At 44.4% G+C, this 15494-nt stretch overlaps 1 protein-coding gene across 1 annotated transcript; it reads left to right on the top strand.

The window, feature by feature from the left end:
* Nucleotides 1-646: 646 nt before the first annotated feature.
* Nucleotides 647-13502, top strand: psmb3 (proteasome 20S subunit beta 3). Its single transcript, XM_078224158.1, has 6 exons — nucleotides 647-807; nucleotides 3964-4148; nucleotides 8590-8697; nucleotides 9264-9441; nucleotides 11195-11289; nucleotides 13241-13502. Exons 1-6 carry the CDS (start codon nucleotides 805-807, stop codon nucleotides 13287-13289), a joined length of 618 nt encoding a protein of 205 aa, XP_078080284.1. The 5' UTR covers nucleotides 647-804; the 3' UTR covers nucleotides 13290-13502.
* Nucleotides 13503-15494: the final 1992 nt, after the last annotated feature.

Genomic DNA, 15494 nt, shown 5'->3' with positions numbered 1-15494 from the left:
AATCATGGCTATGAAAATATTACATGTAAATGTTGGCTGCATTCACCTGATCTACTGATGGTTTTTTTTTAAACTTCCACACAGATTACATCAGTCATGCTTCCTTCCCCAAAATAATTGGGGGTGTGGGAGGTTGGTTTTGTAGGAATGCCCTGTGCCTGCTACATCAGATGGTTCCCATTAATATAACCTTTGGTTAAAGAGTCTAAGGTTCTCGATTTGCTGAATTTCTTTGTTAGAATTAAGGTTCTTTCTAAAAAAAAACTAAATCCATGTTTCATTGCATGTGATTTGGTGCAAATTTTATTCTTTTTTTAAAAAATTAAAAAAAGACCCTCTGCGCATCTGTAAATGTAACATTTTGCCCAATTGTGTTTTTTTTTTCTTCCCTCCCAAGTCACAACATCAGTGATGTTTCTCCTCACACTCCTTTCTCCCTTTGTCCTCCCCTCGCTCTTCCAGCTCGGAGTCTTCCACTATCCCGGCATGCTCAGCCGGGCCCGCCCGCACGCCGTGACTGTTCACTTTCCTCCCCCTCACCCGGCTCGGCCTCGAGTGCAACGCAACTCGCTGGTCCCGCTTTGCGCCGATCGACGGGAGGGTGGACCAATTGGGAGGCCGGCCCTCTGGCAGGGCAGCCAATGGTAGCGGTCGGGAGGCGGGACCTCGCGGCGCGCACTAAGATAGGTTGAGCGGCAGGCAGAAACTGGAAGTGGAGGTTTTATTTTTAAATCTTTTGGCGTGGAAGTTAAAATAAAACAGCAAAGATTCACCGTGTTTGGGCCTGGCTGACAACTAAGCAGAATGGTGAGTGAGAGAAGGGAAAAATATTCGAAAATATAACTTTTTTTAGTCCTAATCTACATCTGACTTGCACATTGGAATGAGCCAGGCCTAACCGGGTTAATGTGGCCTCTACTTTCCTTTTCAAACCAAGCCTTATTTCACCTTATTTTAGTTTCATTTTAAACCTGAAGAGGGTTCGGTTAATTTTATTACAGTTATCAATTGTCTTTTTTCACCCAAAGCTTGTGCCAGAGGAATATTAGGCACCTTTTCTAGGAAGTAATCCATTGATTGCCCATTTACAGTTTTAGCCAGGTCTTTCCCTCAATATTTTGGCTGTTGTTATTCTTTACAATGCTTAACTTTCCTTTAACGTTCCAATCATTATTCATTTTTAGCTTAAGATATGTTCCTTCAGAATGTTAGGATCTTGTCTACACCCGGTTACTTCCTCCATATTGGAACCATAGAAATCCTACAGTGCAGAAAGAGGCCATTTGGCCCATCGAGTCTGCACCAACCACAATCCCACCCAGGCCCTACCCCCATATCCCTACACATCTACCCGCTAATCCCTCTAACCTACGCATCTCAGGACACTAAAGGGCAATTTTTAGCATAGCCAATCAACCTAACCTGCACATCTTTGGATTGTAGGAGGAAACCGGAGTTCACTTGCATTTTCATAGAAACCCTACAGTGCAGAAGGAGGCCATTCGGCCCATCGAGTCTGCACCTACAACAATCCCACTCCAGGCCCTATCCCCACAACCCCACACATTTACCCCACTAATCCCTCTAACCTACACATCCTGGGTCACTAAGGGGCAATTTAGCATCACCAATCAACCTAACCCGCACATCTCTTGGACTGTGGGAGGAAACCGGAGCACCCGGAGGAAACCCACACAGACACGGGGAGAATGTGCCAACTCCACACAGACAGTGACCCAAGCTGGGAATCGAACCCAGGTCCCTGGAGCTGTGAGGCAGCAGTGCTAACCACTGTGCCACCGTGCTGCCCATTTTGCAGTCTGACTAATTTTCTTATGTTCCGTTTTTCTCTCAATTTTACTGATTTTTTTTTCAGATTTGTGTAAATTTGCATGGCTTCTAGAGGGAGATGTGCCTTTAATATGGTATAATACTGTATTTTTGTAACATAGTGAAATACCGCCTGAAGGTTCTCCGAGCTATCCGTCTTACTGAAGTCTCTCATCCCTTTTTTGTAAATCTTTTCTGCACACCCTCTAATGCCTTTCCCTCCTTCCTAAAGTGTGATGCCCAGAAATGAACGCCACAGTCCAGTTGAGGCCAAACCAGAGTTTTACAAAGGTTCACCATAATCCCCTTCCATTAATCCAAGTTTTTGCTTATGAAGCCTAGGATGCCATATGCTTTGCTGAACACTTTCTCAACCTGCCCTATTAACTGTGATTTGTGCACATATCTCCCGGACCCTCTGCTCCTGCATTCCCGTAATTAATGCTGTCATGTTCTGGTCCTGCAGATGAATGAATTAAAAAAACTTATTATGAAGAATTATTGTGTACTTGATGCATAAGTGAGTTCATTAAACTCTACTTTTGTAGTTTCTACAATTTCAGTTCCTTGATCTTTTTGTAATCCGTTATTTTATAGGTCTCCGACTTGGCAAGCACAATTTTGTTGCAGTTAAAGTCCTGTCCAGAAAATCATTTTATTTTAACGTTTTGCTTTTCTATGAGATTCAAACTTCCTTGATACCAATCTCATTGAACTATAGTATTTGAAATTTGGCACATATGAAAATAATTATCAAATTAGTTTTACTATATTTAAACTGGGGTACTCCTGTATAATTGTTTCTGCATTCAGTTACATTGTGAAAGATGTAGAATTGACTGCAATGTCCGTAGACTTTTTAATAGATTTGGTGCAAGAAGCTGTTGCTACATGAAAGGGATATCTCAAGTGCAATGTTTTTCTATATTCTGATTAAGTCAATGTGTTTTAATGTTGTAGCAATAAGGTTGTTTTTGAGACTTGAGAATGCACAAATTTAAATTGTTACCATCACAAACACAGCCAGTGATTGCCCTATAAGCACTGACAATCCTCTTGTTATTCAGCTCAAAATTCTCTCGTGGGGCAAAGGGTTGAAACCTATACTTGTTTTTCTGGTTGATTATCCAATTGAGATGTTAAACAGTCTGAAACTTTCACATACCTACCGGGCATCTTGTTGACCACATTTCTAGTGACAGCCCCTCCTGAAGCCATGACCACTTCCATTTAGAAGAACAAGGGCAGCAGACCAGTGGGAACGCCACCATCTGCAAGTTCCCCTCCAAGTCACTCACCATCTTGACTTAGAATAATATCGCCGTTTCTTTAAAGTCGCTGGGTCAAAGTCCTGGAATTTCATCTCTAACGGAATTGTGGGTCAACCCACAGCACATGGACTGCAACGATTCAAGAAGGCAGCTCACCACCACCTTAGGGGCAACTAGGGATGGGCAATAAACGCTGGCCAGTCAGTGACGCCCATGTCCCACGAATGAATAAAAATAAATACCGATCTGAATAACAGAGTGGTTAAAAAATAACTTGTTCACATTGGTGATCTGAGGTGTGAATCATAGCATCCCTACAGTGCAGAAGGAGGCCATTTGGCCCATCGAATTTGCACCGACCACAATCCCACCCAGGTCTTATTCCTGTAACCCCACATATTTACTCTGCTAATCCTCCTGACACTAGGGTCAATTTAGCACGGCCAATCAACCTAACCTGCACATCTTTGGACTGTGGGAGGAAAGCGGAGCACCCGGAGGAAACCCACGCAGACACGGAAAGAATGAGCAAACTCCACACAGACAGTGACCCGAGGCCGGATTTGAACCCGGGTCCCTGGTGCTATGAGGCAGCAGTGCTAACCACTGTGCCGCCCTTTGTTTTAATATATTTTCATGTAAGTATTTTGTCGGGGAGTGTAATGCATGAAACTATCTCTGCTGGATTTTATTAAAAAATCAACCGCAACGTCTCAGAAATCATAATGTTCAGGAAAGTGCTCTTTGAGTTGCAGTTTTTCAGTTTTTCCTCGATCATTATTCACACTTATGTTGATATGTCGTCAGTCATATCGAGTGCTGTAGGGGTTTCTAACTTGCACTTTTCTTGCTCTTCTCCCAGTCGCACATGGCATATAACGGAGGGGCTGTCATGGCCATGAGGGGCAAAGATTGTGTGGCAATCGCAGCTGACAGACGGTTTGGAATTCAGGCACAGCTGGTGACGACTGACTTCCAGAAAATCTTTCCAATGGGCGAGAGGTTATTTATTGGACTGGCTGGTCTCGGCACAGATGTACAGACGGTGTAAGTACACTGAAAGAGGTTGGCTTTGTTTGATGTCTGACTGAGGGTAAGGTTCCCTCCGGTTAGACAGCATTGTAGAATTTGGATTAACCAGTTCAGTTCTACCTTCAGTTATTCATTTCAATAAAGGCAGCAGATAAATGAACCAGTTTGATTTGGAAAGTGCCAGGTTTTATTCCCAGTTCTGATTTTTAGCTGTGAATTAGCTCTGCAAATGACCTGAATGACCCTGGACTAGCAAGGGTTACACCTATTCTTGATTCCAATATGGAACTAGGAATGGGCCGTTCAGCCCCCAAGCCTGCTCTGCTATGGCTGATCTGGTTATGATCTCAACTCCAGCTACCTGTCTGCCCCCCCATTAACCCCGACTCCCTTGTCTATCAAAAATCTGTCTAACCCTGCCTTGAATAAACAAACAGCCTCCATGCTTTAAGGGGAAGAGGATTCCACAGATTAATGATCCTCGGAGAAAAAAATCTCCTCATCTCTATATTAAAAGGGAGACCGTTTATTCTTGAACGGCACCCCTCATGGTATCTACCTTAAGTTCCCCCATGATCTTTCATGCACCAATATGAACACTTCTCATTCTTCTAAACTCCAATGGGTGTAAGATCAGCCTCCTCATCCTTCCTTCATAGGATAAGTCCTTCACAGGAGGCAGCCAATTAACCCTCTTCTGAACTGCTTCTAATTATATCCTTTTTTCAAATGACATGTGATCTCACCAAGGCCCTGTAAATCATAGAATCATAGAATCCCTACAGTGCAGAAGGAGGCCATTTGGCCCATCGAGTCTGCACCGACCACAATCCCACCCAGGCCCTACCCCCACATATTTACCCGCTAATCCCTCTAACCTACGCATCTCAGGGACAATTTTTAACCTGGCCAATCAACCTACCCCGCACATCTTTGGACTGTGGGAGTTTCCCCATTTTTTTAGTCTTCCTCCCAAAGTGGAACATTTTCCTGCACCTGCCAAATTTTTGCCCACTCACTTTATCTGTCCATATCCCATTGTAGATTCATTACCTCCTCTTGGTACTTTCTTGCCTATCTTGGCAAGTAATGGTTTACGTCAGTTGGCGAGACAGCTTTTTTTTTTGTATTTATTAGTCACAAGCAAGGCTTACAATAACACTGCGATGAAGTTACTGTGAAATTCCCTTAGTCGCCACATTCTGGCACCTGTTCGGGTTAATGCATCTAACCAGCACGTCTTTCCGAATGTGGGAGGAAACCGGTGCACCCGGAGGAAACCCACGCAGACACGGGGAGGACGTGCAAACTCCACACGGACAGTGACCCAAGCCGGGAATCGAGCCCGGGTCCCTGGCGCTGTGAAGCAGCAGTGCTAACCATTGTGCTACCCCACGGTGGCACAGCTTGTTTGTGATGCAGAAAATTGTCAACAACATGGGTTCAATTCTTTTAGGGCGACACAGTGGTTAGCACTGCTGCCTCACAGCGCCAGGGACCCAGGTTCGATTCCCGGCTTGGGTCACTGTGCGGAGTCTGCACGTTCTCCCCGTGTCTGCATGGGTTTCCTCCCACAGTCCGAAAGACGTACTGGTTATGTGCATTGGTCATGCTAAATCCTCCCTCCGTGTACCTGAACAAGCGCTGGAGTGTGGCGACTAGGGGATTTTCACAGTAACTTCATTGCAGTGTTAATGTAAGCTTACTTGTGACAATAAATAAACTTTAAACTTGGCGTCATCAGCCACTTTACATTCTGTCCCGTCATCCAAGTCACTGATAGAGATTGTAAACAGTTGAGGTTCTGGCACTGATCCATGTGGCACTCCACTAGTTATGGCTGGCCATAAAAGACCCAATTTATCCCTACTCTCTGCTTCCTGTTAGTTAACCAATCCTTTATCCATGCTCCTATGTTGCCCCTGACACCATGTGCTCTTATGTCATGAAGCAACCTTTATATGGCACCTTATCAGATGCCTTTTGGAAGTCCAAATACACTCCATCAGGTTCCCCTTTATCCACCTGGCTTGTTACTTCCTTAATAATGGATTCTACCAATTTTCCTATGACAGATGTTAGGCTAACTGTCTACAGTTTCCTGCTTTCTGACTCCCTATTCTTGAATAAATGTGTCACATTTGCTAATTTCCAAACTGCTCGAACGCTTCCAGAATCGAAGAAAGTTTGGAAGATTATAACCAATGCCTCCACTATCTCTTCTGCAGGTCCTCTGGTCCTGGTGGCCTGTCTGCCTTTGGGTCCAAGAGTTTTCCCAGCACTTTTCCCCTGGAATTGGTGGTTGCTTTAAGTTCCTCCTTCCCATTCTCCTCTTGATTTTCTAGTATCTTTGGGAAGTTTTCTAAATCTTCAGTTAAGACAAACGCAAAATACCTGTTCAAAGAGAGTAAAATTGGCCCATGTTCCTGCTCCTGGTTGCACTGAGGCATCCCATTTTGCACGAGTGCACTTTAAAGTGAACTTTACTTGAGAGCTAGCCCAAGTTTGACTGTGGGTGTCCTCTCTATCACCCAGCAGTGGTGGAGTTGCAAGTCGGCACTTTCTGTCAAAGCCAGCCTGCCAATAATGCATTCTTGGGTGAGACAGCAGAGTGTGACTGGTACCCGTAGAACCATGCCTCATCTTTCTTCATAAGATGTGGATGTTGCTGGAAAGGCTGGCATTTAAGTTGCAATTGCAAAACTGTGGGGCTTGTTAATACACTTCAGATGCCCGTTAAGAATCCAGCACATTGGTGAGAGATTAGGAACATGGGTAAGGCGGCACAGTGGTTAGCATAGCTGCCTCACAGGACTAGGAACCCAGGTTCGATTCCCGGCTTGGGCCACTGCCTGTGCGGAGTCTGCACGTTCTCCCCATGTCTGCGTGGGTTTCCTCTGGGTGCTCCAGTTTCCTCCCACGGTCTGAAAGACGTGCTGGTTAGGTGGATTGGCCATGCTAAATTATCCCTCCGTGTACCCGAACAGGCGCCGGAGTGTCCCCAAGTAGGGGGTTTTCACAGTAACTTCATTGCAGTGTTAATGTAAGCCTATTTGTGACGAACAAATAAGTTTTAAAAAAAAGCCATTGGGCCCATTGAACCTATTCTGCCACCATTCAATAAGGACATGGCTGATGTGGATCCTAACTACATCCACCCAATAAATTGCTTTCATTTAGGTTTAGTTTGCACTTTATTTTAGTTAATGCACCAACATATTTTGCATAGGAATAAACCATCACTTAGTTTCCCTTATCCAAAATGGTTCTTGAAGGTATTTTCGGTTTTGAAAGATTACAGGACCATCTTCTGCAGCAAGAGTCTAATCAAAGAAAAATTGATACTGAACCCAAGGAGAAGATTAGCAAGGGGTGTCTGAAAGCTTGGTTAAAGAAATAGATTTTAAGGAGGAGTTTAAAGAGAGCGGTAGAGAAATGGAAGACATGTTAAAGAGAGGTTTCTGGAGCTTACTAGCTAGAGAGCTGGAAGGCTCAGCCAGAAGTGGAGGGACTGGGAGTTGGAAGATCACAGCGGAGCTAAAAAGCACGAGGGAGCATCCTTCTGGTTTCAACTCCGAGTCATAGAGGTTTACAGCATGGAAATAGGCCCTTCGGCCCAATTTGTCCATGCCGCCCTTTTTTTTAAACCATTAAGCTAGTCCCAGTTGCCCAGGTTTGGCCCCAATCCCTCTCTACCCATCTTACCCATGTAACTGTCTAAATGCTTTTAAAATACAGTATTGTACCCACCGCTACTACTAACCCCGGCAGCTTGTTCCAGACACTCATCACCCTCTGAATGAAAAAAGTGCCCCTTTTGTATCTCTCCTCTCTCTTAAACCTATGCCCTCTAGTTTTAGACTCCCCTATCTTTGGGAAAAAATATTGACTATCGAGCTGATCTATGCCCCTCATTATTTTATAGACCTCTATAAGATCACCCTTAAGCCTCCTACACTCCAGGGAAAAAAAGTCCCTGTCTATCCAGCCTCTCCTTATAACTCAAACCATCAAGTCCCGGTAGCATCCTAGTAAATCTTTTCTGCACTCTTTCTGGTTTAATAATATCCTTTCTATAATATATAATAACTCTGTACCTTAATAGAAATTCTTAAACGAGATGATGCTATTTTTGGTCTCTTTACAATCCAGACAAGCTCTGGCAGTGTTGAAGATGCTACTCAAGTGGCTCCATTTATCGTAATGACATTTGCAGTCTTGGACCAGACCCGAGAGTTAATTCGGAGTCTCCCAAAAGCCTACTAGCTAACAAGCTATGTAACTGAGTTTACACACAGCTTGTTTCTCTCACTTCTGGATTTCAGATTCACCCGCCAGATGCCGCAATAGTTAGTGAATGCTTTTCCAACTTCCTGGAGGCGAACTGAGTACTGTTGTCCTTTGTGGGTTGAAGTAGTCCACCACTGTTGATGCTTATTCTCATTTTATTTTCTAGTTCACAGCGTCTCAAATTCAGGTTGAACCTGTACGAATTGAAAGAAGGAAGACAAATCAAACCAAAAACATTTATGAGCATGGTCTCAAATCTTCTTTATGAGCGACGGTAGGTTAAGTACTCCCAAATGTTTGGCCTTGTATGATGTGGTATTGTCTGATTCTCAAATATGAAGTTGCATTGTAAATAACACACACACCACATGCGGTTAGAATCTTAGCTTAGCAGAAAAGGGGCTGTTATGGCCTGCAAAGTGGGGTGCAAGTTGCCATCGTGGTGCTTTGGGGGTGGCGGGGAGGGAAGAGAGCGAGAAGGGTGGAGTGGGGAGGGGCGGGGGCAGGGAGGGAGAGGAGCAGTGCTGAGCTATATTGCTGTGCTGTAGCATGAGGTGCTACAACTGCCTGCCAATCCTTTTGGCAAATCGAACAAACTGAGGGACAAAGTAAAAGGGGCAGCCCCTTAAGGGGGGGGGGCAGGGGGAAGGGTTGACACCACCCAAATACCACTGCCTGTCTGAGTCAGGAAATTTAAATATGCAAATCAGGGTCCTATGTCATTCACCATGCCCCAGTTGCTACTTTCAGCTGGACGAAGCTTGCATCTCAACCTCCCTCAGCCTGAATGATTTCTGTGATATAGGTCTACGTTCTCACCGTTACTTTCAACCTTTCCAGATTTGGCCCGTACTACGTTGAACCAGTGATTGCAGGTCTTGATCCAAAAACATATCAACCGTTTATTTGTTCACTTGACTTAATTGGCTGCCCAATGGAGACTGAAGACTTTGTGGTGAGCGGAACGTGTTCTGAGCAAATGTACGGCATGTGCGAGTCCCTTTGGGAACCAGACATGGTGAGTGCTTCCTTCACCCCCGTCCTAAGGCTTTGACACATTGACCTTTTGATTACCTGGGTAAATCCAAATTATGCTGGTTTAGTCACTTCTAAACAAAAAACACAATTTCTATTTTCTTTGGTTCCAACATGACCTGCGCCTGGAAACATATCTTGAGGAACTGATATGGATCCGATTCTGAAACAGCAATAATTTGTTCAATTGCAGCTGTGTGGTTTGCTCTCTGTGTTGTTATATTCTGCTTTTTTTGAAAAGGATTAATTGAAAACAAGCCTCCATGATTAACTGGGGCATCCCCTAATAATAGGTGCTTTTAATTTAGCACAAAAATGATTATCAAAGGGCTAAGCTGGCACCGAATTTTTTCCTGCAGTAAGAATCTTGACAGCTGATGAGAATATGTGCTAGAATCTTTTTCTGTAAATTCGTTTTCCTGTTTCCCCAGCCCAATGCTCTCTGCTGCGAGTGACCTACACCGAGGTACAGTTCAACTGATCTTTACAGCACCTCACCCAAATGGCCATTCTTATCATAGCATCATAGAAACCCTACAGCACAGAAAGAGGCCACTCGTCCCATTGAGTCTGCACCGACCACAATCCCGCCCAGGCTCTATCCTCATATCCCCACACATTTACCCACTAATCCCTCTAACCTACGCATCTCAGGACAATTTTTAGCATGGCTACTCAACCTAACCCGCACATCTTTGGACTGTGGGAGGAAACCCACACAGACACGAGGAGAATGTGCAAACTCCACACAGACAGTGACCCAAGCAGGGAATCGAACCCAGGTCCATGGAGCTGTGAAGCAGCAGTGCTAACCACTGTGCTACCGTGCCGCCCCTCCTTCTTGTGTCAACCCAGACAGTCAATGTTGACAGGTCATTCACTTGTCCTGAGTTTGAACCAGTTATCTGCCCTCTAATATTTACACACCTGTAAGGCCACTGGGGTTAACACCTCAACCCCACATGCACACACCAAGCCAGGAGCATTGAGACAATAGTAACTCTCCTAATTGCAGTTCGGCTAACTCCATACAGACCCCGGATCTAGCCTGAGACTTTCCTGAATGGTATGATTCAATGGCACATCAGGTAGAGTGTGTTACCGATTAAACCAGCCTGTACTATGGACTTTCTATATATAATGCAAGGGTGACTAATTTGGTGTTCGGTTGTACAGGCTTACCATGTTACAGGCATGAAAATCTCACACACGTAGCTTCACTCCACCACTGTGAAATCTTCGATGGCTAAGGCCATCTGTTCATCTTTACATAGTACACTTGAGGCCCACCAGATCCCAAGTCATTTTGCGGTGCACGACTTGCTGTGACTCTGAACTTTTACTCTGGGCAGCAACAAGAGGCATGAGAAGACCTTCCAAGGGGCTCATGCACCCTGCATTCTGACGTCCTGATATTTTCACTCTCTCTTTGCAGCAAATTAAATGCACCGTTCATGAAACAAAAAAAGTTGTATTTGTACAACAGCATTCATGTCCCAAGATAAAGGCAAAATACTGCGAATGCTGGCATCTTAAAAAAAAATGCTGGAAAATCTCGGCAGGTTTGACGACATCTGTGGAGAGAGAATGGAGCTAATGTTTTTATGATCCTGACTCAGAACGTTGGTTCTATTCTCTCTCCACAGACGCTATCGGACCTGCTGAGAATATCCAGCATATTTGATTTAGCAATCATGTTCTATGCTAACATACCAAATGAATGTTTTGTATTTCAGGAACCAGAAGATCTGTTTGAAACGATATCTCAGGCTATGCTGAATGCAGTGGATAGAGATGCTGTATCTGGCATGGGTGTCATTGTTCAGATCATGTAAGTTTGCAACACTTTTGCACTTGGCAGTTTCAGCCTTTCTGTAAGCACACTCCTTTTGTGCTAGTTGAATACAGACTCGATGGGCCAAATGGCCTCCACCTGCACTATAGGATTCTATAATACAGTCACAAAATAAGAAGGTTCATGACTGTTACAGTGATGGAAGAAGGAAGTGTCAGTGTGTATCAAGCAGTGCATGTTACCAAAGGTAGTTACACCTCAGAGTTGCTGGAAGGTAGTTCCGGTACAAAATCAATCCATTTGGCACTGCGGGTGATGAAGAGGGGGTCTGATTTATATCCATGAGTGGGCTGGCTTAATAAATGATCATGACTTAACCAAAAACAGTTTGAGTTTGTGCCACAGTGCGATAGATTTGTGTCCAATAGCTCTTGCATTGCACTTTGTTATTGCAGATGGTGTTCAATAAACTGGTTCCTCGGGTGATGGGAATCTCCTGTAATTGGGTAGACCAAACCTATATTCCTAGAGTTTCAAAGAATGAGAGTTGATCTCGTTGAGGCATAACATTTTTTAGGGACTTGTCTGTAGATGCTGGGAGGATATTTCCCTTAGCGGGAGAGTCTTAACACTAGGGGTCACACTCTCAGCATAAATGGTTGTTCATTTAGGACAAAAATGACATGAAATTTCTTCAAAGGCCAGAATTTTCCTGGCCTCATGGTTGTGGGCATGGAAAACCACACAGTGGTTAGCACTGGTGCCTCACAGCGCCAGGGACACAGCTTTGATTCCCGGCCTTGGGTCACTGTCTGTGCAGAGTCTGCACATTCTCCCCGTGTCCACGTGGGTTTCCTCCCATAATGCAAAAGACGTGCTGGTTAGGTGCATTGGCCATGCTAAATTTTCCCTCAGTATACCCAGACAGGTGCCAGAGTGTGCCGACTAGGGGATTTCCACAGTAACCTCATTGCAGTGTTGATGTAAGCCCACTTGTAACACGAATAAATAAACTTTAATGGGACAACAAGTGTGGGGATGTCCAATTCAGAGGTCGCCTTGGGAAATGTTGGCAAGTGCAGGCTTGGAACCCCTTTTTAAGTCTCAACATTGGGGTTCCGATGCAGGCAGAAAAACCCTGGGGTTCTAGACCTTTTGGAATTCTCTGTCGTGGTGGGCTGTGACTGTTCAATCAGAACTGAAATCGATAGAATTTTAGACATTAAGGAATATGGGGACAGTGGGAAAACAAAGTTGAGGTAGAGGATCAGCCATGATCTTGTTGAGTGGTAGAGAAAGATCGAATGGCTTACTCCTGTTTCATTTGTCTAATAATAAATTAAAATGAAAGTAAATTTCATTGATGCAGGCCGGATCATCTCACTATAAAATCATCCTTTCACAATACTGTCTTAATTGTGATATTGCCCATCAAATGTAAAGTAAATCATTCCAAAGAGGTGTTATGTCTGGTCTCTGTTCAATTCAGGAGAGAGATAATCATTTCAATCGAGCTGAGCTGCCACCAGTCTGACTGTACTTGCTGGAACAACAATCTATGCAACTGGGCATTTGTGGCATTACTCGGGAAGAATGAGTGTGGGTGTACGTGGACAATTGTTTGACTTCCATGGAATGATACTGAATGGAAGTAGGCCATTTGGCCCATTCTGCCTGTGCAGAAGCCTCTCTGCAGCAGCGAGCCAAGGTGGTCCCACGACCCTGCTGTTTCCCCTGAGCCCTTGCCCTTTTAAAAAAAAAAAATCCAGTTCCCTGTTGAATATTATTGAATCCACTATCCAGATCAAACCTCACTAGGTTTAAAAACAAAAACCCCTCCTAATCTCAATTCTGATTTTTATTTTGCTAATTATGTATATATGTCCTCTGGTTACTGGCCTTTATGTTTATAATGCAAAAGGAAGACCACTACAGCATGGAGGTTTGTTATATTCTATTAGACTGACCTTTGTTTTATTCTTTGCAGTGAAAAAGACAAGATTACCACCAGGACATTAAAGGCTCGTATGGATTAGAAGCAAAACCACTGCAACAAACTTTGCAATACAACTTATTTGTTTGTGTAGTTTTCTGTTCTGACGCACCTAAAATAGCAGGAGAATGTCAGTTGAACCAAGATAATTTGAATAATGTTTCATATTCTATTTGGCAGTCATTGTGTCTTCTGTTTATATGATGTAATTAAAATAAACCAGTTATATAACTGGAAACAGAATCATTTGATATTCCTCTTGTCTACTGAGAGTGTGGTCTGTCATAAGGAGGCATGTTGATTTTCATTTAGGGAGCATTTTGTCTTGCAGGGGGCAGGTTGCAGGGAGGGGGAAGAATGAATGGAAAAAGCATTCAAAGATGACCCATACTGGTCTGCGAACACCCAACTTAAAGTTCTAAGAATTCCATCCCATCACAGCTGTACCAGTATCTATTTTTACAAGCATTTTTTGAATAGTTGTTCCTGTTGTAATGCAGGAAATACAGCAATCAATTTGCAAACAAATGCAATAATAACCATAGACTCATCAAATCCCTACAATGCAGGAGGAGGCCATTTGGTCCATCAAGCCTGCACCGATGACAATCGCACCCAGGCCCCTAGTGTAAACCCCATGTGTTTAATCTGCTAGACCCCCTGACACACTAAGGGGCAATTTACCATGCCAATCCACCTAACCCACATATCTTTAGAGTGTGGGAGGAAACTGGAGCACCCAGAGGAAATCCACACAGGTACGGGGAGAACGTGCAAACTCCACACAGTTATCCGAGACCAGAATTGAACCCGGGTCCATGGCACTATGAGGCAGAAGTGCTAATTACTGTACCAGCAGGCTGCCCCAATAATTGGTTAACCAGATAATCCAATTTTAGTGATACTAATTGGGGGATAAATAATGACCACTACATCACCGAGAACTCCCCTGCTCTTCAAAAAAAATAGCCATGGGATCTTTTATGTCCACATAAGAGAATGGGCAGGGACTCAGTCTAATTTCTTGCCAAAATGCACTTCTTTATGATTTAAATGGAGGCTGGTAAGAAAAGTAGCAGAGGGAGTGTGAAAGAAAAATCCAGGGAAACCTAGGCTGGATGCCTGTGACTAGTGATGTTCCACAGGGCTCTGTATTGGGAGCTCTGCTGTTTGTGATTTATATAAACGATCTGGAAGAAGGTGTAACTGGGGTGATCAGTAAGTTTGCGGACGACATGAAAATGGCTGAACTTGCAGATAGTGAGGAACATTGTCAGAGGCTACAGAAGGATATAGATAGGCTGGAAATTTGGGCAAAGAAATGGCAGATGGAGTTCAATCCAGATAAATGCGAAGTGATGCATTTTGGTAGAACTAACGGGGGGGGGGGGCTATACGATAAATGGCAGAACCATAAAGGGTGTATAGACACAGAAGGACCTGGGTGTGCAAGTCCACAGATCCTTGAAGGTGACATCACAGGTGGAGAAGGTAGTGAATAAGGCATATGGCATGCTTGCCTTTATAGGACGGGACATAGAGTATAAAAGTTGGGGTCTGATGTTGCAGTTGTATAGAACGTTGGTTCGGCCGCATTTGAAATACTGCGTCCAGTTCTGGTTACCACACTACCAGAAGGACGTGGAGGCTTTAGAGAGAGTGCAGAGGAGGTTTACCAGGATGTTGCCTGGTATGGAGGGGCTTAGTTACGAGGAGAGATTGGGTAAACTGGGGTTGTTCTCACTGGAAAGACGGAGGATGAGGGGTGACCCAATAGAGGTGTCTAAAATTATGAAAGGCATAGATAGGGTGAACGGTGGGAAGCTTTTTCCCAGGTCGGTGGTGACGTTCACGGAGGAGGGGGGGGGGGGGGGGGGGGTGGCAGGGAGGTTTAACACGGACATCAGAAGGACGTATTTTACACAGAGGGTGGTAGGGGCCTGGAATGCGCTGCCGGGCAAGGTGGTGGTGGGGGACATACTGGGAACGTTTAAGACTGATCTCGATAGCCACATAAACGGAGTGGGAGTGGTCTAGTTTGGACCAGGGAGCGGCACGGGCTTGGAGGGCCGAAGGGCCTGTTCCTGTATTGTTCTTTGTTCTCATGGGATCCACTGACCACACCTCAGAATTGCACTGTAATGAGATCTGATCCAGTTGTACTTGGCTGGCTGAGTGATGACTGATGTTGGGAGAGTTAACCATTATCCAATTGGACCAGCGCGTTTTTACAAAAACATGTTTTTTT

The sequence above is a fragment of the Mustelus asterias genome, chromosome 11 (assembly GCF_964213995.1).
Source record: "Mustelus asterias chromosome 11, sMusAst1.hap1.1, whole genome shotgun sequence".
Taxonomy (NCBI): domain Eukaryota; kingdom Metazoa; phylum Chordata; class Chondrichthyes; order Carcharhiniformes; family Triakidae; genus Mustelus; species Mustelus asterias.
The sequence above is the reverse complement of the archived record's forward strand: the minus strand, read 5'-3'. Positions and strand labels throughout refer to the sequence as shown.